We start from the raw sequence: 27,011 nt of genomic DNA on the forward strand, positions 1-27,011 counted from the left end.
CTAGTCCCAACTCTACAGTCCTGCTGGGCAATACGCAATTTTGAGTGTTTCAATAAGAGGGTGGTCAAAGGCAGGCTGAGCAGTCAAGGATGATTAGGATGGAGTAGAGGCCACTGGAATTAGCGAGGAGGTCACTGGCAATCCTGGAAAGAGCAAATTCAGCGAGTGGAAGGAGCAGAAGCCAGATTGTGAGAGAGTGCAGAGAAAGTGGAGGGAGCAGTCAGAAACAACTTGCTCAAGAAGTTTGGAAAGGGACGGTAGGAAACAGATGAAATGATACATGGAAGGCGCTGGGAAGTCACAGAGAGAGATTTTTTTAGAATAGGGAATATGCAGACATGTTGGAAAGCCCAGGGGAAGGAACCATTGGAGGGCGACTAAAAATTTTTAGTCAAAGTAGTAAACGGAATGCTAAGGTTCAATCGATGAATCGTATTTTTTAAGCTCCTTCTGTGTGCAGAGCATCGTACTAAACACTTGGAAATGTACGATCTAACTGAGATGGTAGACAAATTCCTCACCCACAAAGAGCTTACAGTCTAGAGTCTAAATTAAAAAAGCAAGGGTTCAAAATGGGAAAGTTGTATTTGGCTTTGCTTTTCTGCAAAGTTCTACATCTGCCAATTTCCCAGCTTAAAATGCAAGTCTGCTTGGCCCTAGTCTTCTTTCTCAAGTGTCCCACTGAGTTTTCCTGTAAAACTATCCCAATTCAGTACATATGTGTGGTTATATGTGAGTGCAAATAAAACTTAATCCTCTCACCTTTATGAGACAATTCTCCTCGTGAGATGACAGCAGCACATTTTCCGGCTTTAGGTCTCGGTGTATGATACCATTATCGTGAAGGTACTAAATTTACAGAAATCAAAGAAAGAATAATTTCCTCAAATTACAAGGGTATGTTTAGGGAATGTTGAAATAGTATTTCAATGTCACCATATGAGTCAAGCTACACTGCTCAAACCAGATGTCTAAAATGTGAAGAAATTTGCTTCTCTCCCCGCAAGCAACTATCAGTCCTGCTCCCAAGGACAGACGTGACCCAAGGTAAGAGGTGCAAAGGCTGAGGCCCCGCAGCAATCGGTCAATCAGTGGCATTTATTGACCACATACTGTGTGCAGAGCACCGTACTAAGCACTTAGAAGAGTACAATACAGCAGAGTTGATAAACACGTTCCAGAGACTGTAACATAAACCTAGAAAAACCAGTTGTTCCCCAGTGTCACACCTCTTTCTCCCCCAGTGTTGGGGATGCAGGCTCATGAGAGCTCTTTCCCTCTAGACTGTATGCTCACTGTGGGCAGGGAATGTGTACTGTCCCAGGCACTCAGTACAGTGCTCTGCACATAGTAAGTGCTCAATAACTATGATTGACTGACTCTCCTCTTATTTCTAAGGGAGACATGGAATAAACACTTTCTGGCTCTGGAAATCCAGTTGCGCTTTTCACTTCAACACTGCCCACATTTGGCATTTCCCAGGAAGCCCTGTTCCTACCTCTACGGTACTACTACGACTACTACTACTACTACTACTAATAATAATAATACCTATTATTGTTGTTGTTATTGTGATATTTGTTAAATGCTTACTATGTGTCAGGCACTGTTCTAAGGAATGGGGTAAATACAAGCTAACTGGGTTAGACACAGTCCCTATCCCATATAGGGCTCATAGACTTAATCCCCAATTTAAAGATGAGGGAACTGACGCTCAGAGAAGTGAAGTGACTTGCCCAATATCACACAGCACACCAGTGGTGGAGCCGGGATTAAAACTCAGATTCTTCTGGCTCCCAGGCCCCGTGCTCTAACCAGTAGGCCACACTGGTCAACATGCTGCTGGGTAATACACAATTTTGAAACCTAGTAGGCAGAATCAGGAGAATTTCTTGAAGAACCACCCAAAACTTTCTAGAGGAAATTAAAAAAAGAATTGCTTGAGCATGTTTCAGAGAAAAGGGATCAACTGGAACACAAAGCTGTGACACGCAAAGCTGCCATTAAACATACGTGGGCATTATCGAGCAGATTATAAGCTCCCTGTGGGCAGGGAGCGTGCCTTCCAACTCTATTATGTTGTACTTTCCCAAGAACTCAGTAGAGTGCTCTGCACACAGTAAGTGTTTAATAAATATCATTGACTGATTGATCAATGTGTAGTACTTATGATCCCCGGCTACGCCCTCATTTCCTCTTTTCCCGCTCCCTTCTGTGTCGACCTGATTTGCCCATTTACTCACCCCCACCCTCAGCCCCACAGCATTTTATGCCCATATCCGAAATTCATTTTATTTATATTAAAGTCTGTCTCCTGCTCTAGACTGTGGGCTCATTATGTGCAGGGAACGTGTCTATGTGCCTACCAACTCTCAAGTGCTTAGTATAGCCCTCTGCACACAGTAAATGCTCAGTTAATATGATTGATTGATTATTGTAGAGAAGGTAAAGCTAGGGATTAAGAGAAATCACAAACACAGCAAAAATGTCCACTTCTCAATTCCTAGTCACATATTGGCTATTTTGAGGAAGGCCCATAAATGAATTCAAACTATCGACTACAAATTTAAATGATCTCACACACACATTCTGCCAAGTCCTTTTACCCAAATATACAGTACTGAACTAGCGTCTTATTAGGAAATTTCATCTGACACTGCAAGAACCTCATCATCTGAGAAAAATTCTGAGATGGGATAGTTTTCAGAGTATAAAAGAACAAAAGACACCTGAAAGACTGTTTTCCAGTCCATAGTCAATGTCTGAGTTTCTCCTTACCTGAATTTTCAAAGCTTAGTTTCCACAGAAAAGCAGTGTGGCTTAGTGGAAAGGACGCAGGCCTGGGAAGTCAAAGGGTCTGGATTCCTTGGGTAGGGACTGTCTCTATATGTTGCCAATTTGTACGTCCCAAGCGCTTAGTACAGTGCTCTGCACATAGTAAGCGCTCAATAAATACGATTGATGATGATGATGATTCCAGTTCCATCACTTTCCGGCTCCAGAACCTTGGACAAGTTACTTAGCTTTTCTGTACCTCAGTTCCCTTATCTGTAAAATGGGGATTAGGTACCTGTTCTCCTTCCTCGCATAGACCGTAAACCCCAAGTGGGACAAAGATTCAGTCTGGTCGGATTACTTTATGACTACCCCAGGCATTAGCACAGTTCTTGGCACAGAGTAAGTACTTAATATCACAACTGTTATTCTTACCATGGCTCCCTCAATGAACATGGCTCAGAAGTATGACTTTTTCCCTACATTCTATAAAGTTTATAATAATAATAATTGTGGTATTAAGTGCTCACTATGTGCTAAGCACTATACTGAGTGCCGGAGTGGATACAAGCAAATCGGATTGGACACAGTCCTTTGTCCCATGTGGGCCTCACAGTCTCAATCCCCATTTTTCAGATGAGGCAACAGTCCCAGAAGTGAAGTGACTTGCCCGAGTCACTCAGCAGATGAGTGGCAGAGTCAGGATTAGAACCCATGACCTTCTGACTCCCAGGACCATGCTCTAACCACTACACCATGCTGCTTCTCATCCAGTCATGTACCTTTACAGCCAGCAGCATCTGATAAAAATATAGCTTGCATGTAGCTTCTTTTAGTCCTCCTTTCTTCGCCACCCTCTCAAACAACTCTCCTCCTTCCATCCTGAAATAACAAAACAGAATTTAACAATATACATTTTAGACAGCCTATTAGTTAACTATGGTATTTACTTAGCATGTTAACAAATATCATATCTAACATAATTTAATTATTCATATTTTGGATATTGGCCTCGTTCCCAGACAGGACTGAAAATGAAATCTTTATGTGGTCAAAGGACTGATGTCAAAATTAAGTATATCATATATACTGAAAAGTATATGCACACATTGGTTACTTTTACTTTTATACAATAGTAACGGCCATTAAGCAGCAAACATTAAGGCAATATCATCAAATTCGAAGGCCCAGATGCAATTTACAGTTAACTGGAGTTGAAATGCCCACTGCGCTAATGTAGAAATTGATCAGTCAGTCAGTGGTATTTATTGAGCACTTACCATGTACTATGCACTCGGTAGGGTATAATGTAGCAGTATAACAGACACATTCCCTGCCCACAACAAGCTTATAGTCTAGAGAATGAGCTTACTGTCTAAAAAACAAATGACTGTTGTTTGGTTGCCTGGAAAAATATTCCCATCTATGTACATTATCCTCCTGAATAAGCCATGTCAATTCTGCATATTCATTCAGCATTTTTACTCAGAAATTAATATTCTTAAAAAGTGTCTGCTATGACATAAAAACTTACATTAACAGCATTAAAAGTAGGACAAAACATCAAAAAAAAATAGATGGAAGAACTCATCTTTGAGAAAGAAGATCGGCATCTTATTAAAAAATGTACACCTCAACCTTTTGCTGGAAAACAGAAAATTTGTCAAGAACCCCAAACAATATTTCTGCAAGATATTTAAGTCAATATCAACTTTTTCACCAATTTAAACATGCAGAGTTCAAGTTGTTATCAATAAACCCTAGCTTTTGAGTCTTCTACGATTACACTTAAATAGAAACTGGAGAAAAACTGACTTACAATTCCAAAACAATAAAATAATCTTCGGCATCAAAAAAGTTCTTAATCTTGACTATGCAGGGCTAATAAAAGAGAGGAAAAGGAAACCCATTAAAATTACTCTAAAACATTACATTTCTAATAACAAAGACATAGAATCACTGCATAGGTATGTCGGGCACACAATCTGCTGCCTTTAAGCGCTTATGGGTCATGCATGTAAAGCCAAAAGGAGAACGAGAGAATATGTCTCCATGCTCAGAAATATCAAAACATGGGAAATTAAATACATCTACAAATGTACCACTCTTGGGAAGCAGGAGAAAACACCAAGAGACCCAACTATGCATTCCAAGGGAAGAAAACAACAACCAAACAATAGTCACGAGCCAGGAGATCTGGATGTACTGATTGCCAGCAAGCTAGAGATAGTGTGCAGTGGGACACTAAGAACAGGAAAGATGGAAAGAATGGGTCTCCTTACTATTAATCACCCTATTTATTTAGTTGCCAACTGTGTGCAGAGCACCATTCTAAGGGCTCGGGAGACTACAGGAGAAATAGAAGTCAAAGGGGTACATACTTTATTTTTTTATTTATGGCATGTGTTAAGCGCTTACTATGTGCCAGCCACCGTTCTAAGCTCTCGGGTAGATACAAGTTTATCAGGTTGGACACAGTCCTTGTCCCATGTTGGGCTCAGTCTTAATCCCCATTTTACAGATGAGGTAACTGAGGCACAGAGAAGTAAAGTGACTTGTCCAAGGTCACATGGCAGCCATGTGGGGGAGCCTGGATAAGAACCCAGATCCTCTTGCTCCCAGACCCGTACTCTTTCCATTAGGCCATGCTGCTTCTCGAAGAGGTACCTTTTCTTTCCTTTTCCATTTACGGCATTGGTAATAATGATAACAATAATGGTAATAGTGGCATGTGTTAAGCACTAAGTATGTGCTAAGCACTGTAATAAGCACTGCGGTGGATCCATGCAAATCGGGTTGGACATAGTCCCTGTCCCACATAGGGCTCACAGTCTAAATCCCCATTTTACAGATGAGGGAACTGAGGCCCAGGAAACTGAAGGGACTTGCACAAGGTCCCACAGTAGACCAGTGGCAGTGCCGGGATTAGAACCCAGGTCCTTTTGACTCCCAGGCCTGGGCTCTATCCACTAGTTCACAGCTGCTTCTCCAAGAGGTTCACAGGGGATCTGGGGATAAGATAGGTGTGTCTACACCCAGAGCCCAGGGTGGGGTGATAAACTCTCTTTCCATCAGAAAATACAGGAAAGGATGGAGCAAGGGTCTTCTCCCCTCCCACTTTTGAGATTTGTATGGGCAATATATTGTCCTGAGTAATAAATTAGATATGATGTACCAGAATTTTTTGCACCGCTCATCCTGGCGCTTGCCCTTGCTGGATTGCAGGGAAAGGGAACCTCCTTTAACCCCCATCTAGACCATAAATTCACTATGGACAGGGAATGTGTCTGCTAACTTCTCTTGTTATTCTACTCTCCCAAGGGTGTAGAACACTGTTCTGCACATAGTAAGAGCTCAATAAATACCACTGATTAAGGAATTAACAAAATATACCAAAACAAGATTCACACATTCTTTGCCTGTAACAAACACCACTAAGCTGTGAGCTGTGCTTAGTGCAGGTGCTACTTAGTAGGGAAAATATTTGAATTTCATCCTAGTAAGTTGACTTGGAATGTCTTTTTAAAAAAAAAAAATTTCTTCAATTTAACCAAATAAGCAAAATGAGAATTAAGTGGATAAAATAAACTCAAACATTTTCTAAAAGTAGGATAGTATTTTATTCATAAAACCCAAATTTCAATTGGATTGGGACATTAGGGCACTTGTGATGCTTAAACAAATGCTTCTTTTCGCTTGGAACCAATGACTAAGAACATCACCAAACAGCTTCCCAAGGAATCGAATAACTGACCATTTTACTCACACTCTGAAAATAACCTTTGCCTTTCTCCCCCAAGAGACTGTAAACTCTCTGAGGGCAGGGGACAGGTCTTGCTTCTGATGTTTTCTCCCCAGGCACTCAGTACAATGCTCCACACTCAATACATGTTCAGTAAATACCACTGATCGATCATTTTGATGTGCTAAATTTGGGGCTTTAAATTTTAAGACAGCTAGGCACACTAACCTCCCCTAATCAAAGTGAGGCAGTCCATTGATTACGCCACTTTAAATAAATCCATGATAGGAATGGCAGTCTACAAGAGCGTGGAAAAAAACAAGATTGATCATTAGATGGAAAGCCAAGTTGTAAAATTCCACTCACGTGATTTAATTTCTTCAAAATTTCAATTTCAGTTTCCACACTTTGAGCTGGATCCTTTTGAAAAGAAAAAGGAAGCAGCAAGTAATAGACCAAAATTCCAGTGAATTACAGTGTCAACCACAGAACACCATTACAATCATCCCTTCCCATTGGACTAATGAGGACACATTTCAAAATTCAGGAGTGACATTATATAAGCAATTCCAAATTACGAGGCTCTCGAAAACCCAGCTCAGCAACCAGCAGGAGATGCACAGTGAAATATATCCAAAATTCCACTTTGGCTTTAAATACTTAGGGGTACAAATACATCACTATATGTGTTTAATATGGTGCTCTGCACACAGAAAGCACTCACTAAATACACTGATTGATGTATTTACTTTATAAACATGAAAAGGGCAAGATTGCTTAAAGTGCAAGATCTTGGCAATTTTCAAATGAGTGTCTATTCCTATGAGTTGTTATTGTCAGCTACAGTACCCAGTATGTCCATGTAGGTTAAAAACAACCCAAAGGATTTAGTAGCCCAATGCTGTAATTCAACTGAGATCTCTATCTCAGTTGCTTCCACAGAAAATAACAGTAAAAAAAAAAAAGCTAAAATAATGTACACTCAGAAAGGAAATTATTTCCTTTTAAAGGGGAGGGTGGCATTGTCTAAAAAAACCCACTGACACTTAAGGAATCCTGAAGGACAATGCCCCAGAACTGCTGCACCCAATAGTCAAATGTTAAGCAAGAGACAGACTCTTCTGGACCTTCTCTGGATACTGTTTCTAGCCATTTCATTAACTGAGTAAACATTTGTTAAAGAGAAAGCTCCTCTCCACTGGCTTTAAAGCATCTGACATCATCAGCCTCCTTCCTGACCTCCCAGCCTCCTGCCTCTCCCCACTCCAGTCCATACCTCACTCTGCTGCCCTGATCATTTTTCTACAAAAGCATTCTGGATTCATCACGCAGCTCCTCAAAAAAGAACCAGTGGTTGCCCATCCATCTCCGTATCAAACAAAAACTCCATTCCATTGGCCTTAAAGCAGTCCTTCACCTTGCCCACTCCAACCTCACCTCGCTTCTCTCCTACAACCCGGCCCACAAACTTTACTCCTCTAGTGCTAACCTTCTCACTGTGCCTCAATCTTGCCTGTCTCTCTGCTGATCCCTAGCCCTGGCCCAGAATGCCCTCTCTCCTCTAACCCACCAGACAACCACTCTGCTCTCCTTCAAAGCTTTATCGAAGGCACATCTCCTCCAAGAGGCCTTCCCAAACTAAGCCCCACTATTCCTCATCTCCCACTCCCTTCTGCATTGCCCCTGACTTGCTCCCTTTGCTCCCCCAACAAACCCCAAAGCACTTAATGTACATATAAGTAATTTTATTTATTTGTATTGAGGTCTGTCTCCCAGCTCTAGACTGTGACCTCGCTTTGGGCAGGGAATGTCACTACTTACTGTTGTATTTTACTTTCCCAAGTGGTTAATACAGTAAGCACTCAATAAATACGATTGAATGAATGAAAAACATTAATTAAGCCTAATGGCTTCAACACAAATATAAAAGCATTTCTTGTACATCTTTCAAATGCATTTGTTCTATACCCTGTCATCTTTGTTCTTCCTATTCCTCTGTACCTAGTAATAATAATAACAACAATAATAACAGCAGTAGTATTTGTTAAGCACTTACTATGTGCCATGCACTTTTCTAAGCACTGGGGTAGATACAAGATACAGTCCCTGTCCCACATGAGGCTCACACTCTAAATCCCCATTTTACAGATGAGGGAACTGAGGTACAGAGAAGTGAACTGACTTTCCCAAGGACACATAGCTGACAAGTGGCGGAGTGGGATTAAAACCCAGGTCCTTTAACTCCCAAGCCCGTGCTCTAACCACTAGCCCACGCTGCTTCCTAATTAGCTATCTGGCTCCCTCACTAGATCGCAAGCTCTTTGCGGATAAAGAACAGAGTATTTTGCTTCTTTTTCCTTTCTCCAAGCCTTCGATACCATGCACTGCATTTTAACAGGTACTCAATAAACATCATTAACACGCTCCCATCCATGATATTCAGAGATGGTGCAACTCAGTAAAGTGCTGTGCACATAGTAAGCACTCAATAAATACCACTGATTGATTAATAGGTTGCCTGAAGCCAAGATTCTACCCAGGAATGTGGGTGCGGTTGAGAACTATCTCAGGCCAACAATCCAACCACATTACAGGCACATAAACGGTGTCCCTGGCAATGCTGTTATATTTGCTACTTGCAGCACCTGAGTAACGCAGAAATGTTAGTGATTTTTAAATATCTCTAATATTAATCTTGTTTAGGCTGGAAATATCATTAAAGCATCCTTTTCTTTATTGCACAAAAATACACAAATATAAATCCTCTGAGAATGTATGTGGGTGTCTGGACCCCAAAAAAACCACCACAGTGTCACTTATGTAGACTAAAATCACAGGTATAAGCATACCCCAAAACACAGACTGCAAGTTTGTTGGGGGCAGGGAATATGTCTGTTATATTGTTAACTGAACTCTCCCAAGCACTTAGTACAGTGCTCTGCACAGGATAAGAGCTTGGTAGATACAAATGACTGAATGACAACTGTGAGGTCTTCTTTAAAAACAAGGATGCAATTAGAAAAGCTGTATGATCGAGTACACTTTCCTGTACACTTCCATAATAGAAATTGGGATCTGTTCTGAAGCCTCTGGAAAAATACTAAATTCCTTTCTGTGCTATATAGCATTACATTAAGTCTCACTAAACTACTGTTTAATCTTTGTTAAAGTAATTCATAGTAAAACATGACAACATTAAGTGGGGAGCTGTGGTGTGATTTTGATCTTTTGCAGGAGACTGAAAAAGTAGGCTTGTTCTTCTGGCTGTAGTAGTGGTTTTTTACTTTTCCTGAAGAATTTATCCAGCTTTGACAGAACAGCTTTCTAGTCTTCAGAAAATATCAATTCCTTATCTACTCCATGTTTAGGGGCAGTGCTGGCCCCTAGTAAGCATTTACTAAATACCATCACTGTTATTATTGTTAACATCTCTTACCAGCTTTGATTTCTTTTCTCCATCACAGTCTTTGTCAATCATTCTTATAAGCGCTTAGTACAATGCAAGCGCTTAGTACAGTGCTCTGCACACAGTAAATGCTCAACAAATACGATTGAATGAATGAATAAATTTGTCTGCTTTAATTTAAAAATTGATGCAAGACTTTTTAAGCCCAAAATATTAGCAGGTGGTAGAGCGATCATGGCAATGGCATATTTGTCAAGTTGTCAAACAATGTATCCCTACCTCATACATATCATGGGTGACTTTAACTGGGGGTAAAGTATCAAATCATAACGCTTTATCTCTGGATTGTTTGGATCATGAAGTGGCTGTACTTACCGCCTCTCTCACAGAGCAGAACGAGAATTTCCTTTTACTGATTATCTTCACAGCTACTTTCTTACACGTTGTCTTCTCAAATGCCAGTTTCACCTCTCCACAGGCACCACTAAAGGCAAAAATCGGTTTAAGATTTTTAGAAAGGTGTTAAAAGAAAACGTTTACCTGCTGATGTTTTTTTAAAAGCACTCCATACTGCTGTTTACCAGTCCTACATTTAGCCCCATTTTCTGAAAGCTGCCTGAAATCACCACCCAGAAAAATCTCAATTTAAATAAACGATAGCATGCTTGAGCTTTCCAATTGAGTGGTGGGGAGCTTCCTGGGGGAGCTGGGACTTACACCATCCTCGGGGGCCTGACTTCACCCATCTCCTGCCATGTCCAAAAATAGCATGCCCCAAGGCAAGAGGGATTTCCTGCTCAGGACTGTGAAGAAGGCCACTGCCTGGGTGAGAAGAGAGCTCAGTTGAGTTTCCTCTGCTAGTCTTCCCCACTTTTCAAAATAATCTCAGATTCATGCACATAAATACAAGTCGATAGATACGTACCATCTCCCCTGTAACCATAACCACACCCACACCTGCATTATATAGGCACACATCCTTATTTTTCATGCTTCCCACAATAATCTATATACCTTCTATCAAACCTTCTCACCCCAATATACACATATACTCATTTAACATACCCATCTGAACCTTCCCCTTTACCCACAAGCCCACATATATATATATATATATATATTATATATATATATATATATAATATATATATATAATTATACACCCCAATTCATAACTTACCCATAAATACACACACATGCTTCCTCCCTCATACATTCCTCTGGTCTGACAAGCTCACACCATGTCTCTCTCCCACACACTGAGCACATCCCTCCATACCTAAATCTTCCCCTCATGATTCATTTACATCATCCCCACACAAAAATTCTTTTCCCACCCTATTTACATGCACACGTTCACAGACCTTCCCTCAGACCCACTTATATGCACATGTATACATACATCATACAAAGATAGGTTATGCATCCACAAACCCACATCCACATAAATTCACCACATATGATCATAAATCTCTCCCACATGGATGTGTTAGACACCCACAGGCAAGGTCATATAGAAACATATCTACACAGAAACCTCAAACTAGGCCATTAAAGCAGACCCACACAGGAAAAAAATACAGACATGGGGCAGGGGAAAAAATGCTATAGGGTAAAGGTCAGAGGAGAGCAACAACCAAAAAAGTCTAGGAGAAAAACAGACACGATGCACTAACAGAGAGGGTGGAAAAATGAGAAGTACAATACCAATTTCAACCCAGGAAAACCCTGGGTATCTCTGTTATTTCCATTCAAATATCACCCTTGGCAGGAGTGATATCCTATTGGTCTAAAAAAGTTAATGCACATCCTTAAGCACAAAACTTACTTCCAGAAAGTGGTTGAGGAATATTTCTGGCTTTCCTTGCGTATTCTCTGGGTTAACTAATAGCTCTATAGCACTCTGAAAACACAAAGCACTAATAGGTCAATGTTAAGCATTATCTTCTTTTTAATAGCCCTGACTTCCCTTTCCCAACCAGTGATTCTGTTCGAGATGTGGTAGTTTCTAAAAAGAATGTGGACCTTCCCAATTCCATTTTCTCTCACCATGAGTCTTTAAAGAATAGAATACGGCTTCTCTCCACAGTAGAAAACCACCAGAAGGATTTCATATCTTTCCTTGTTCTTTGCTTATCTCCCTCAGATTACTAAGGATTTCTGTTCATCATTTATGACCTCCTTCAGAACAGAGCAAAGGAGAATGGCTAATTTGAAATTAAACCAAGTGGAGTGATTTCTCTTGGAGTTGGAATGAAAGCAATTTCCCTGGGGCTGCATTTTTTTTACCAGCTGTCTTCAAAATGTTCAAATATTCTGGACTTTCCTTGGTCAGGAAAGTTAGGCAAGAACCTTGACCTTCAGATTCACCCGTTTCTCTTTCTTAGTGTTAGAAAATGTCCTGCGTGCTTTTTTTTCTTCTATTTGACTTGACTTCCTTTCCACATTGGGTCCCAACCAGCAGGCAAAGTAAAAGAAATAGTGGTTATTTACCTGTAACCTTGTTCTCTTGAAGGCATGTGGCCTTGTGACTTTTATTCCTACCCTCAAGCACTCATGTTCAGACTTAAATTCATTTCTTTATAGGTATATTCACTTTTGTGTTTAGCTGTTTCTCCTGAAGCATTCACATTGTTTCATGTGTAATTCTTATTCTTCCTGCTTTCACTATTTGAAAGTAATAGTTCACTATTTGGAATAATTTTTCTGCTTCACCCATCAGACTCTAAACTCCTTGAGGGGTGGAAATGTGTGCCTGGCTACTATTGTACTCTCCCAAAGTGCTTAACACAGGGCCTAGCACTAGGAAGGTGCTGAAATCAATCAGTTGGCAATACTTCTTCAGCGCTGAGTGCAGAGCATGGTATTAAATTCTCAAGAAGTACAAATTGATCAATTGCTAACCCATCAATTTGGTAATCCCTTCAAGCTATTTTTTTATGGTATTTGTCAAGTGCTTACTATGTGCCAGGCACTGTACTAAGCGCTGGGGTAGATACAAGCTGCACAGCTTGGACATAGTCCCTGTCTCACATTGGTTTTAAAGCCCTCAATCACCTACTCCCCTTCTACCTCACCTCGCTACTCTCCTATCACAACCCAGTCGGCACACTTCGCTTCCCTAAAGCCAACCTCCCTTCCTCTAATGCCACCTTTTCACTGTAACTAGATTTCATCTATCTCGCTGCCAACCTCTCACCCACGTCCTGCTTTTTGGCTTGGAACCCCCTCCCTCTTCATATCTGACAGACACGGACTCTCCTTTCTTCAAAGCCTTATAAAACGCACATCTCCTGCAGGAGGACTTCCCTGACTAAGCCCTTCTTTCCTCTTCTCCCACTCCCTTTCTTCCTCTGACTGCTCCTTCTCAGTTTCATTCACTGGTGCCTCTTCCACCTCTCATTCCCTAATTGTCCCAAACACAGGGCTCTGTTCTGAGTTCCTTAATCCCTTAAAGAAGCAGTGAGGCGCAGTGGAGAGAGCCCAGGCCTGCGAGTCAGAAGGTCATAGGTTCTAATCCTGGCTCCACCATTTGTCTGTGGTGGGACCTTGGGCATATCACCTCATTGGGCCTCAATGACCTCATCTATAAAATGGGGATTGAGATTGTGAGCGCCATGTGGGACAGGGACTATGTTCAACCCGATTTGCTTGTATCCACCCGTCCTTAGCACAGTGCCTGGCACATAGTAAGCGCTCAACAAATACCACGGTTTTCTCGCTGTAGATTCATGCTATCAGAGAGTTCATCCACTCGGACGGCTTCCGCTAACATGTTGACATTAATGACTCCCATTTTGTATCCAGTCACTTTCTGACTTGTCTGAGTCACTTTCTGATGATCTGAGGAAATCATCTACATTGCCTTCATTCATTCATCCATTCGTTCATTCATTCATTTGTTCATTCATTCAGCCAGTTGCATTTACTGAGCACCCACGGTGTGCAGGAGTTGAGCCCCAGGATTCTAAAGCCCTCAGCTATTTAGGGTCAGGGTAGGGATTTTCTTGAGGGGAGAGGGGAAAATTGATTGTGAGCCCCATGTGGGACCCTGTATCTGCCCCAGTGCTTAGAATCAATCAATCAATCGTTTTTATTGAGCGCTTACTGTGTGCAGAGCACTGTACTAAGCGCTTGGGAAGTACAAGTTGGCAACATATAGAGACGGTCCCTAGCCAACAGTGGGCTCACAGTCTAGAAGGGGGAGACAGAGAACAAAACAAAACATATTAACAAAATAAAATAAATAGAATAGGTATGTACAAGTAGAATAAATACATAGAGTAATAAATACAAACAAACATATATACATATATACAGGTGCTGTGGGGAAGGGAAGAAGGTAAGGCGGAGGGGGAGGAGGGGGAGAGGAAGGAGGGGGCTCAGTCTGGGAAGGCCTCCTGGAGGAGGTGAGCTCTCAGTAGGGCCTTGAAGGGGGGAAGAGAGCTAACTTGGCGGATGTGCAGAGGGAGGGCATTCCAGGCCAGGGGAAGGATGTGGGCTGGGGGTCGACGGCAGGACAGGCGAGAACGAGGCACTGTGAGGAGATTAGCGGCAGAGGAGCGGAGGGTGCAGGCTGGGCTGTAGAAGGAGAGAAGGGAGGTGAGGTAGGAGGGGGCGAGGTGATGGACAGCCTTGAAGCCGAGGGTGAGGAGTTTCTGCCTGAACATTGCTTGACACATAGTAAGCACTCAACTAGTACCATAATTACTATTATTTATTATTATGTCCTGTTGGTCCTTCAAGTTGTACCAAACTTCTCACTGTTCCCTCTTCCACTCCCACCCATCCTAGCTTCCTCATCTCTGTTGATACCAACCATCCTCCCCAATCCAGAAATCTGCACCTTGATATTATCCTCAACTTCTTTTTTTTTATGGTATTTGTTAAGCGCTTCCTGTATGCCAGGCACCGTTCTAAGCGCATGGGTAGATAAAAGCTTACTCCTCACTGTTTTTCCATGTTCACATTTAATTATTGCTAAAACTCACCAATTCTTGCACCAAAACATCCCCCACATCTGCCCTTTCCTTTCTCCTCAAACCATATTACTATTGTATCAACCCCCTCATTGATCTAATAATAATAACAATAATTTTGGTACTTGTTATGTGCTTACTGTATGCCAGGCACTGCACTACGTGCTGGGGAAGATGCAAGCAAATAGGGTTGGACACAGTCCCTTTCGCACATGGGGCTCAGAGTCTCAATCCCCATTTGACAGATGAGGAAACTGAGGCCCAGAGAACTGAAGTGACTTGCCCAACGTCACACGGCAGACAAGTGGTGGAGCCAGGATTAGAACCCACAACCTTCTGACTCCTGGGCCCATGCTTTTTCCACTATGCATGTGCAAATTCAGCCTCTGCCACTTCGAACTAAACTACATGCTGCTGCCTAGACCGCCTTCCTGAAATACCGCTTAGCCAATGTCCCTTCATCCCTCCAAAACCTCAGATACCCACTCATCTCCCCCTGTATCGACCACATGGCTATTATGATATTTCATCCCAACCAAGTCATGCTACTGCCTATTATTTCCTTGTTCTCCCTCCTACTTGCACTACTTAAATATTTTGTCTGACTCCCCACTTAGATTGTAAGCTCCATGAGGGCAAAGGAACATATGTGTTTTGCTTCTGATGTATGCACTCAAGTTCCTGGCACAATGCTCTACACTAGGAGCTGCTCAAAGAATACCACTGACTGACCGACTGCGGGCATAGAAGAGCCTCCCTCACTGATCACTGGATTTCTCCCAAACTTTTAAAGATCATCTACACTCCATTTATTCATTCATTCATTCAATTGCATTTACTGGGCACCCAAGGTGTGCAGACCACTGTAATAAGCACTTGGGAGAGTACAATACAATAAACTGACACATTCCCTGCCCACAAGGAGAGTCCTATGCAAATGAAGGAATTATTGGCAGGTCTGGCTTTATATCCTTAGGGAACTTCTCCGGGGAACTTCCCATTACTTCATGACCTTTTTTTTTTTTTTAATGGTATTTTTTAAGCTCTATGTGCCAGGCACTGTACTAAGCGCTGGGATAGATACAAGAAGCTGATCAGTTTGCACACAGTTCCTGTTCCATACGGGGTTCACAGTCTTAATCCCCATTTTTCAGATGAGGTAACTGAGGGTCAGAGAAGTGAAGTGACTTACCCAAGGTCACCCAGCAGACAACGGGCAGAGCCGGGATCAGACTTCTGACTCCCAGGCCCGGCGTCTATCCACGAGGCCACGCTGCTTCTCACAGGCCATGCTTCTTGAGAGAAGGAAAGGGAAAAGAAGTTGTGGCTCCTCCTTACAGACTGGCCCATTGAGAGATGCCACAAGCTGCATCTGAATCATTGGAAAGGAGGCAGCAATACTATTCCCTTTCAAACTGAGCAGGGGAAAAAAAGACTGTTTCTCACAACATTTTCCCCTCCTCAGCCAAAAAGCTGCCTGGAAGTCCATTCAATAGGAACATAATAAACTGAAAAGCAAAGTGAATGTGTCCTTGTGTGCAGAAGCAGACCATGTTGCTGTGTCCTAGGTGATGGTTAAATTCAGAGCAGTGAACTCGGTCAGAACCATCAGGGCCACAATCCCCGCTACAGAAGCAGCTTGAACTAGTGGACAGGGCACGGGCCTGGGGGTCTGAAGTGCCTGGGTTCTAATCCCAGCTCTGCCACTTGTCTGCTGTGTGACCTTGGGCAAGTCACTTCACTTCTCTGGGCCTCAGGTCCCTCATCGGTAAAACGGAGATTGACTGTGAGACCCATGTGGGACAGGGACTGAGTCCAACCTGATTACCTTGCATCTACCGCAGTGCTTAGCACAGTGCCTGGCTCGGAGTAAGCATTTAACAAATTCCATGAAAATCAAAAGTTATGGCCCAGGGTGGCAACAGGGTCCACGTTTACTATCCCTACAGACACAGCCTGATAGTCACCTGGGTTCTAATTCCAGCTCCGCCCCTTGTCTGCTATGTAATCTTGAGCAAGTCATTTTACTTCCCTGTGCCTCAGTTCCCTCATCCATCAAATGGGGTTTCAATACGTGTTCTCCATCCTATTAAGCTAAGACACCCATATGGGAATGGGACTGTGTTCAACCCGATTACCTTGTCTCCATCCAAGTGCTTAGTATAGTATTCATTCATTTAATCACATTTATTGAGCACTTGCTGTGTGCAGAGCACCGTACTAAATGCTTGGGAGAAAACAATGTAACAGTAAATAGACATTCCCTGCCCACAATGAGCTTACAGTCTAGAAGGGAAGACAGGCGGTAATATAAATAAGTGGCACACAGTAAGCGCTTAAATACCAGTTATCATTATTACCGAATCAATTAATTGATAATTGTTACTGAGGAATACCGTGTACAGTGCACCGTTCTAAGCACACGGGGGAATGTGCTAGAGCACTCACAAACCAACCTCTGAACTGTTTTACTTGATGGAGGGTCCAGTTGACCTAAAGGAATCCATCCCTCGCCTAATTTTTCCTCCCTGCTATAAGGCTTCACGCAGCAAAAGCGGGTGAGGAGCTAATGGTCATTTCATTAAGGGAGCCAAAACTTTGTATTGGGAGGGGTAGCTAGCACTGGACAGCCTCCAAATTAGCAAAGCAGAACAGAATCCAAGGAAAAAAGAGTCACCACATTCTTGGCAAACGTGGAATCTTCTAGGGCAGCAGAATGAAGACCTCCACATTTAACTAATTCAGCTGTTCGGAGAAGATTAAAGCTAATCTTGGAAGTCTAAAAACAGTCTCTTCCTAATGGTCTGTAGCTGGAACTTCAGAACTAAATGGAGTAAAGAGGATGCAGAGATAAAATAGAACAAAGGACTCTAATATTGTTTGCCAATCGCTACTTCAAAGGGGAGTTCTCCCATTTGTTCTTGAAGTTTGGCATGTGCTTAAATCCATACCCCTTAAAAAAAAAAAAATCTTCTCCCCAGTGACCCATGGCCAGAGCAAACAGATGGCTAACGTTACATTCATTGCTCATTAATAAAAAATTATCTTCAAATATAAAAAACCTTTCAGACACTCCCTTTATTTATGCTTTTCCATGATATAAACCATTGAAAAAATGTGGGGGGCCCTGTGAGTTTATTTTTTCACCCCTCCCTCAGCTCCACAGCACCTTTGTGCATATTTGTAATTTAATTTATATTAATGTCTGTCTCCCCCTCTAGACTTTGAGCTTGTTGTGGGGCAGGGAAAGGGTCTACCAACTCTGTTACACTGTACTCTCCCAACTGCTTAGTACAGTGCTCTGCAAGTACTCAATATATACAATTAATACTCAGCACCAGGGTGTGTGTGTGTATATATATATATGCACTCACACACTACACATACAATCATCTATACACTGATTCATTTATTCAGGAACTTCATACGGATATTCTTATTCTTCCCTCCTACTCCCATTATTTGTAAAAAATTTATGTCTACCTATCTCTTCCATTAGAATTCCCGCTGTTTGAAGACAGAGACAGTGCCTGCTAATTCTGTTGTACTCTCCCAAGTGCTTAGTTCAGTGCTATGCACATAATAAGCGCTCAATAAATAGCATTGGTTGATGACTGATCTAGAAAGACACAAATGCAACAACAAAAAATTATTCCCACGGATCCAGATCTTAACTTGTCATCGATTGCCATCACCAACTTTATGATTTGCAGCTGTCCTAGAAGGGTGATAATAATAATAATAATAATGGCATTTTATTAAGTGCTTACTATGTGCAAAGCACTGTTATAAGCACTGGGGAGGTTACAAGGTGATGGCTGAAACCAACATTTCACAAGAGAACTGGCAACTGGTACCCAACCAAACCACGACTGACAGAAAGAGAAACGTAACAGAGAGTGGGAGGAAAGAATATTTACCTTCCAAGTGTTTTATACATGATGTATTTTTCTCTAAATTCACGAGGGTAGATCAACTGATCATCTACAGTCAGGTCAAAAAATGCAAAAACTGGGGAAAAGAAGCAAAGACAAAATGTATTAAATTAAAGATATCTTTCCAAATTGCAATATTAGACTGGTTGCAACAGGACGTTAACGATCAGAAACTTTGACTTTTGAACACGAGTTGGGGTGATTAGCATCCTGTCTGCATTTATTTCTATTAATGTCTGTCTCCTCCTCTGGACTGTAAGCTCATTGTGGGTAAGGAATGTTTCTGTTTATTGTTATATTGTACTCTCCCAAGCACTTACTTCAGTGCTCTGCACACAGTAAGCACTCAATAAATACAATTAAATGAATGACTGACTGAATGCCAGTCAGGCCTGGAGATAACTCCAGCCCCAAGAAGCTTTCGAGAAGGAGCAGGAGAGAAATCTTAAAAGAAAACCGAGCTATTGGCATTGGGCTGGGGAGGGTTCCCTGCTTCTCCTACAATGCCCCCCGGGTGATAGAAAGCCCAGAAATCTGTTACAAAAGTAGGGCGGATCTAAAAGACATCAGACTGTTGGCAAGAATTTAAATAAATGAATAAAATCTGGGATGTATCATTAGTATTTTCTCCTTTAAGTTGTTCATTGTTCCAGGTAAAAGTTATACCATCAACATAACACTGTGAGATAAGGGAAGGATTTATACTCCCTTTTAATTTTTTTATTTTTCGGACCTCAAAGGTATTTTGAGAGTATCTGCAAGGCTGTATTGCCTGCCAAATATTGCTTTCCAATAGGAATGCTTTTTATAATCCCATGTCCCAGCTTTAAACCCAAAAAGGAATCAATGCCTACGCACAAGGAGCAAAAAAGATAACCTCTCCCAGCTCATTCTGGCTGACGCCTCTCAACAGTTAGCTCGTTGTGGGCAGGGAATATGTCTACAACTCTGTTGGACTGTACTCGGTGCACAGTAAGTGCTCAATAAATACCACAGACGACGACACCACCTTCCCATTTGAATCTGACTTGGTCAAAAACAAACTTGTTTCTAAAAAATGTAGGTTTTCCCTAATTGGATCAATTTACGATCTCTTTCTTCTGTGAAGCCAAATAAGAGACTCCTTGGCAGGTATTTCTTAATTAATATCAAGACCACGACTACCTTAACAATCTGGTGGTAAAAAACACTATAGCATTAATTCACTTTTCTATGGCAGCAGCAATGGCAGGGGAGACACCTTGCTTGAGGTTGGCGGAGGAAATAAAGAACATTGGCAGCATCGCTGTCCACACGGTGCACCTGGATCAATCGACTGATCGTATTTATTGAGCGCTTACTGTGTGCAGAGCACTCTACTAAGCTCTTGGATGAGTATAATATAACAGAGTCGGTAGACACGTCCGCTGCCCAAAATAAGCTTACGGTCTAGAGCAGTCAGAAAGGAGCAGGGGTCAGTTACTATCCAATGGATGGTGAAAAGTGGAAAGAAAGCCCATTTGAGACAGTCGCTCCCTTTATTCATCCCCCGTTCCAGCCCCACGGCACTTATGTCCACACCTGCCGTTTATTTCTATTAATGTCTGTCTCCCCGACTAGACTTTAAGCTCGTTGTGGAATGGGAGTGTGTCTGTTTGTTATACTGTACTCTCCCTAGCACTTAGTATGGTACTCTGCACATGGAAAGCACTCAAATACAATTGACTGACAGCTCCAGTGGGAGATGGGATAAGGTAGGGAAAGAGAGGGATAAAGGAGGGATGGAAGGAGGGAGAGGAGTAATAGAAGGGAGGATTCCCCGGTAGATGGGTGACTGAAGCTCTTGGGTTTCCTTGTCCCCCCACAAATCCCACGGCCAGAGCCCCGCACTAAAGTCACCCCGGCAGAAGATACACCCTAAACATCGAGTCCCATTACCTTTATTAGTCAGTAATGACAGTGCAATTTCAGAATTGTTACTCAACACCAGACGTTTGCCTTTCCCAATACGCTCCTTATTTACAAAAGTCCCATTCCCACTGTGATCTTCGATGTAGGTAATGTAAGAACTTTTGGGTCCCAATTCCTAGAATAGAAGAGACCTCATTAGCCAGCTTTTTTTTTAAAAAAAAAAAAAAAGGTATTTGTTACGCACTTACTATGTACTACACAAAGCACTGGGTAGATCCAAGCTAATTAGCTTGGACATGGTCCCTGTTCCACATGGGGACTTAATACCCATTTGACAGACGGGGTAACTGAGGCAGAGAGAAAGGAGTGAAATTTGGCTGAGATGGAGAGAAATAGCAACCTGAATACCAAAATGAAAATAAGATTCCGATAGAATCCAATTCCTCTCAACCATAAGTTCATTGTGGTCATGGACTGTGTCTACTGTTATAGTGAACTCCCCCAAGGGCTTAATACAGTGCTCTGCACACAGTAAGTGCTCTATAAACTATTGAATGAATGAATGCAGTATATCAAAATCAAGGTTCTTCATCCCAAGTACTGAGAGAAGTGGGCTGGTGTACTGTTTAGCCCAACTCATGCTCAGTCAACTCGGCTCCAAGCCTAAATAAGGCCCCTCACTCATCACTAGTGTCAGTAATTTATGCTGGGTAAGTAGTAAAAAAAATGCTGATTGCACTTATTTTTCATCCTCTTTAAACCTGGAAGATTAGTGGATAAATGATCTTATGGGTGGTCCCACTGTTGTACTGATTTGCGAGGTTACTTTACCCCTCAGAAACTATTTAATGGATGATGACAGTGAGCATGAAAGACTTCCCTCGGTCTGATTGTGGACGAAACAAATTACCACAGCTGTCCACTGACCCCAGAGGAGAAAAAATATAGCTGCCTCAACCCCATTTTGTGTCCCAGGAGTCCACATACCTAAACCTGGAATCAAGCGTATCAGTTTCGGAGTCATCCAAGATGGATATTCTTCGTCGTCGTCATTCCTGCTACTGTTCTGAACGAGACCTCCAGCTAGAGCCCTGCTCATATTGGGTGAGCCCATGTCCCAAGCCAAATCAATCAACCAATCAATCAATCGTATTTATTGAGCGCTTACTGTGTGCAGAGCACTGTACTAAGCGCTTGGGAAGTACAAGTCGGCAACACATAGAGAAATCCAAATGAGAGCCGCCTCAGCTAGGATGGACTTGCTCTCGGGCGGAGACCTAGTTCACTTTCCCTGAAGTCCTTCCATTTCTAAGGCCACTCATGGCTGAAGGGGACTGAAGGGCAGTAACACTGTCAACTACACAGCCCTCGCTCCGTGCCCCGTCTACTCTTGTCGGCTGGGGTAACAAATCTCAATAAAACTAGGCAGGTGCAAATACACCACCTATTAATTAATAATGGCATTTATTAAGCGATTACTATGTGCAAAGCATTTTCCCTGCCCCACAAACGTCAAACCACTGGACTCCATTACAAACGACACAGGGCTTAGCTTGTGGCAGGCCAAGGAAATCTGGCCCTGTGATCAATTAATCAACTGATTGATAAATGGTATTTACTGAGCCCCTACTGTGTGTCGAGCACTGTACTAAGAGCTTAATGGGGCCTCTGTTTACTGTCTCCCAATTTCTAGCCCCACAGGTCAATGCATCCTGTTCCCAGTCCCTTCCATCTAACAACAGGCAAATCCCATAATAATAATAATAATAATAATAATAATGAGGGCATTTATTAAGCGCTTACTATGTGCAAAGCACTGTTCTAAGCACTGGGGAGGTTACACGGTGATCAGGTTGTTCCACAGGGGGCTCACAGTTAATCCCCATTTTACAGATGAGGTAACAGGCACAGAGAAGTTAAGTGACTTGCCCAAAGTCACCCAGCTGACAATTGGTGGAGCCGGGATTTGAACCCACGACCACTGATTCCAAAGCCCGTGCTCTTTCCACTGAGCCGCACTCCATAGCACTTATGTATATATCTGTAATTTCATTTACTTGTATTGGTGTCTGTCTCCCCCATTCTAGACTGTGAGCTCACTGTGGGCAGGGAATGTCACTGTTTATTGTTGTACTGTAGTTTCCCAAGAGCTTAGTATAGTGCTCTACACATAGTAAGCAGTTAATAATAATAATAATAATAATAATGGCATTTGTTAAGTGCTTACTATGTGCAAAGCACTGTTATAAGTGCAGGGGGGGATACAGGTGATCAGGTTGTCCCACATGGGGCTCACAATCTTAATCCCCATTTTACAAAGGAGGTAACTGAGGCTCAGAGAAGTTAAGTGATTTGCCCAAGGTCACACAGCAGATATGCGGCAGAACCGGGATTCGAACCAATGATCTCTGACTCCCAAGCCCGTGCTCTTTCCTCTGAGCCATGCTGCTTCTCCATAAATGTGCTTCTCCAATAAACTGCTTCTCCAACAAACATGAATGAATAAATTCCATCTCAACAGATCAAATAATTTGCACGAAATTCTCAGATGTTAACATCTTCCCAAATGGAAATTTCCCAGCAACCTCGGCACGGTGGAAAATGATCAAATGGTCCTCGGGCACTTGGTTTGGAGGGTAGAGTCTAGTCCATTCACCAACAACATTTAATGAATGCCTCTGGTGGGCAGAGCCTTTAACTAGGCGCTTGAAAACATTTCACAAAGTAAAAATACCTGGTCCCTGACCTCAAGGATCTTAAAAATAATGATAATCATAATAATTGCAGTACTTTGTTAAGCACTTACGACATGCCAAGTGCTGGGGTAGAGACAAGATAATCAAGTTGGACACAGTCCCTGTCTTTCCTGTGGCCTCAAGTTTGAGTAGGAGGGAGAAAAGGACTTTAATCCCCTTTTACAGAGGAGAAAACTGAGGCACAGTTAATTTACCTGCACCTGGTCACCCAGCCGGGAATTGGGGAAGCTGGGACTAGAACTCAGGTCCTCTCACTTCCAGGTCTGGGCTCTTTCCACTAGGCCATGCTGCTTCCCTAGAAATCTAATTATATCCCTTTGTGGTGAAGATAAATACAGAAGAGTTCCACTTAAAGGACAAGAGTGGTAAATAGGAAAAGTGCATGAAAAGAGGGAGTGGAAATGTACAGTTCTTGAGAAATTCTGTAATCCATAAAAGATCCATTTTCAAACCTACCCTGAATATCCTAAAGTGCTTCTTGCTGTAGGTTTTATACTTCTCAGTCCTATTTAGTTCTGGCTTATCAAAACTGTAGTCACAACTTTTATCTCTTCCAAACCAGTAGTCATCAAGCACACATTCTGTAAAAGAGAGGCATCAAGACATCAAAAGAATGATCTAACACTGTAAAATGGCAATTTTAACGTTTGTACGTATTTATTACTCTATTTTATTTGTACATATTTATTCTATGTATTTTATTTTGTTAATATATTTTGTTTTGTTGTCTGTCTCTCCCTTCTTGACTGTGAGCCTGTGTTGGGTAGGGACCATCTCTATATGTTGCCAACTTATACTGCCCAAGTGCTTTGTACTGTGCTCTGCACACAGTAAGTGCTCAATAAATACGACTGAAATTAAATGAAAAAAATATAAAAAAAACACCACTTGGCACTACTGTGTCGTACTCTGTCAAGTTCTTAGTACAATGCTCAGCCCATAGTAAGCACTCAGTAAATGCCTCGGTTTAAATGACTGGTTGAACAATCTGAAAACACTTCCAAATTTGATTTAGGTGGATAAGAAAATAGAAGACACCGTTTTCTGCCCTTAAGGAATTTAAAATCTACTGAGGAGACAAGTTAAGCAAAAATATATACAGCAGAACTTTGTAGTTTGTGAATTTTTAAAATGCAATTTGGGATATCAGAGAGCAACCATCACACTGGTCTTCCAAGCATCCTTTCTCTCAAGTGTTTAGTACAGTGCTCTGCAGATAGTAAGCACTCAATAAACGCCATTGATGATGATGATGATGATGATCCTCTGTCATAGTATGATAAAGAACATTGAGTTGGTCATACCTCATCCTTTTTTTTCCCTTTCAGTTGTATTTAATTATAATGATGATGGCATTAAGTGCTTACTACGTGCAAAGCACTGTTCTAAGCGCTGGGGAGGTTACAAGGTGATCAGGTCGTCCCACGTGGGGCTCACAGTCTTAATCCCCATTTTACAGATGAGGTAACTGAGGCACAGAGAAGTGAAGTGGCTTGCCCAAAGTCACACAGCTGACAAGTGGCAGAGCAGGGATTTGAACCCATGACCTCTGACTCCCAAGCCCAGGCTCTTTCCACCATGCCACGCTGCTTCTCTATTTGTTAAGCGTGTACTCTTTGTCAAGCACTGTTTTTGGGGGGGTTTTTACAGCATTTATTAAGCGCTTACTATGTGCAAAGCACTGTTCTAAGCACTGGGGTAAATACAAGTTCATCAGGTTGGATACAGTCTAAACTGGAGGGAGGAGGATTTAATCCTCATTTCATAGATGTGCTAACAGGACAAGAGAATCAATCAATCAATCCATCGTATTTATTGAGCGCTTACTGTGTGCAGAGCACTGTACTAAGCCCTTAGGAAGTACAAGTTGGCAACATATAGAGACAGTCCCTACCCAACAGTGGGCTCACAGTCTAAAAGGGAAAAGTTGTCCCACAGGGGGCTCACAGTCTTAATCCCCATTTTCCAGACGAGGGAACTGAGGCCCAGAGAAGTTAAGTGACTTGCCTAAAGTCACACAGCTGACAATTGGCGGAGCCAATTGGAGGAGAGAAGTTATGTGAGTTATCTAAGGTCACAAAGCAAACAATTGGCAGTCAGGAGTAGAATCCAGGTCCTCTGAATCCTAGGCCCGTAATAGATCATGCCGCTTCTCTGACCCAATACGGAATTTATGACTGACAATGTGAGTTAATATTTACCCTCCACCTTTTCAATAACGTAGTGACTCCCTTGGAAGTCATCTCTGTGCCCATATACTTATCTCTCTCTCCTTTTCCTTCTCTACCAAAAGGGAGTCTGAGAGCTACAAGAAACTACAGTTGTAGCTGAAGTTAATATATAATCCTCATTTCTTCTGGAAATCCCTGAGCAGCAGAACATAAAGATATCAAATGCGGACAAGTATAGCAAAGGAAAAGTGCATTTCCTAACCAAACCAGTAACAGATTTAAAGAAAAAGTCTGCTGCCAAATTCCTTTCCCCCTTTGGATTAGATTGTATGCCCTCCTGAAGTACAGGAATTACATTTAATTCACACCTGTGCATTCTTTCCCAGTGCTTAATAATAATTATGGTATTTGTTGAGCGCTTACTATGTGCCAAGCACTGTTCTAAGCACTGATAATTATGGTATTTGTTAAGTGCTTGCTATGTGGCAAGCCCTGCTTTAAACGCTGGGATAGATACAAGGTCATCAGGTTGTCTCACGTGGGACTCACAGTCTTAATCCCATTTTACAGATGAGGGAACTGAGGCCCAGATAATTGAAGTGTCTTGCCCAAGGTCACACAGCAGACAAGTGGCGGAGCTGGGATTAGAACCCACCTCCTCTGACTCCCAAGCCCATGTTCTTGCCACTAGGCCATGTTAGCACACTGCTAACAGGCAGAAACTCCTCACCCTGGGCTTCAAGGCTGTCCATCACCTCGCCCCCTCCTACCTCACCTCCCTTCTCTCCTTCTCCAGCCCAACCCGCACCCACCGCTCCTCTGCCACTAATCTCCTCACCGTGTCTCATTCTCGCCTGTCCCGCCGTCGACCCCCGGCCCACGTCCTCCCCCGGGCCTGGAATGCCCTCCCTCTGCCCATCTGCCAAGCTAGCTCTCTTCCTCCCTTCAAGACCCTACTGAGAGCTCACCTCCTCCAGGAGGCCTTCCCAAACTGAGCCTCCTCCTTCCTCTCCCCCTCTCCATCCTCCCCATCTTACCTCCTTCCCTTCCCCACAGCACCTGTATATATGTATATATGTTTGTACATATTTATTACTCTATTTATTTACTTATTTTACTTGTACATATCTATTCTATTTATTTTATTTTGTTAATATGTTTGGTTTTGTTCTCTGTCTCCCCCTTCTAGACTGTGAGCCCACTGTTGGGTAGGGACTGTCTCTAGATGTTGCCAACTTGTACTTCCCAAGCACTTAGTACAGTGCTCTGCACACAGTAAGCGCTCAATACGATCGATTGATTGCTCAGCACTCAGTAAACACACTTAAAAAATAATATTACTTTTTTTAATGGTATT

The 27,011-nt window shown here is 42.3% G+C and overlaps 1 protein-coding gene across 12 annotated transcripts in view; it reads right to left on the reverse strand.

The window, feature by feature from the left end:
* Positions 1–27,011, reverse strand: part of CHEK2 (checkpoint kinase 2) — a 50,494-nt gene that overhangs the window by 19,056 nt on the left and 4,427 nt on the right. For 11 of the 12 annotated variants that reach the window (XR_005455352.1, XR_005455355.1, XR_005455353.1 and 8 more), the window contains exons 3-10: positions 23,940–24,064; positions 20,755–20,902; positions 18,823–18,913; positions 10,299–10,407; positions 6,884–6,937; positions 4,595–4,656; positions 3,558–3,657; positions 763–849 (exon numbers count right to left, since the gene is read on the reverse strand). Coding sequence is in view for 8 of the 12 variants with exons in the window: in XM_038763123.1 (XP_038619051.1) it covers positions 763–849; positions 3,558–3,657; positions 4,595–4,656; positions 6,884–6,937; positions 10,299–10,407; positions 18,823–18,913; positions 20,755–20,902; positions 23,940–24,064 (776 nt within the window). In the remaining 4 variants the exon portion in view is untranslated. The remainder of the gene's footprint in view (positions 1–762; positions 850–3,557; positions 3,658–4,594; positions 4,657–6,883; positions 6,938–10,298; positions 10,408–18,822; positions 18,914–20,754; positions 20,903–23,939; positions 24,065–27,011) is intronic. The other variant, XM_038763130.1, reaches the window with a different exon arrangement.

The sequence above is a fragment of the Tachyglossus aculeatus genome, chromosome 21, assembly GCF_015852505.1.
Source record: "Tachyglossus aculeatus isolate mTacAcu1 chromosome 21, mTacAcu1.pri, whole genome shotgun sequence".
NCBI classification, from domain to species: Eukaryota; Metazoa; Chordata; class Mammalia; order Monotremata; family Tachyglossidae; genus Tachyglossus; species Tachyglossus aculeatus.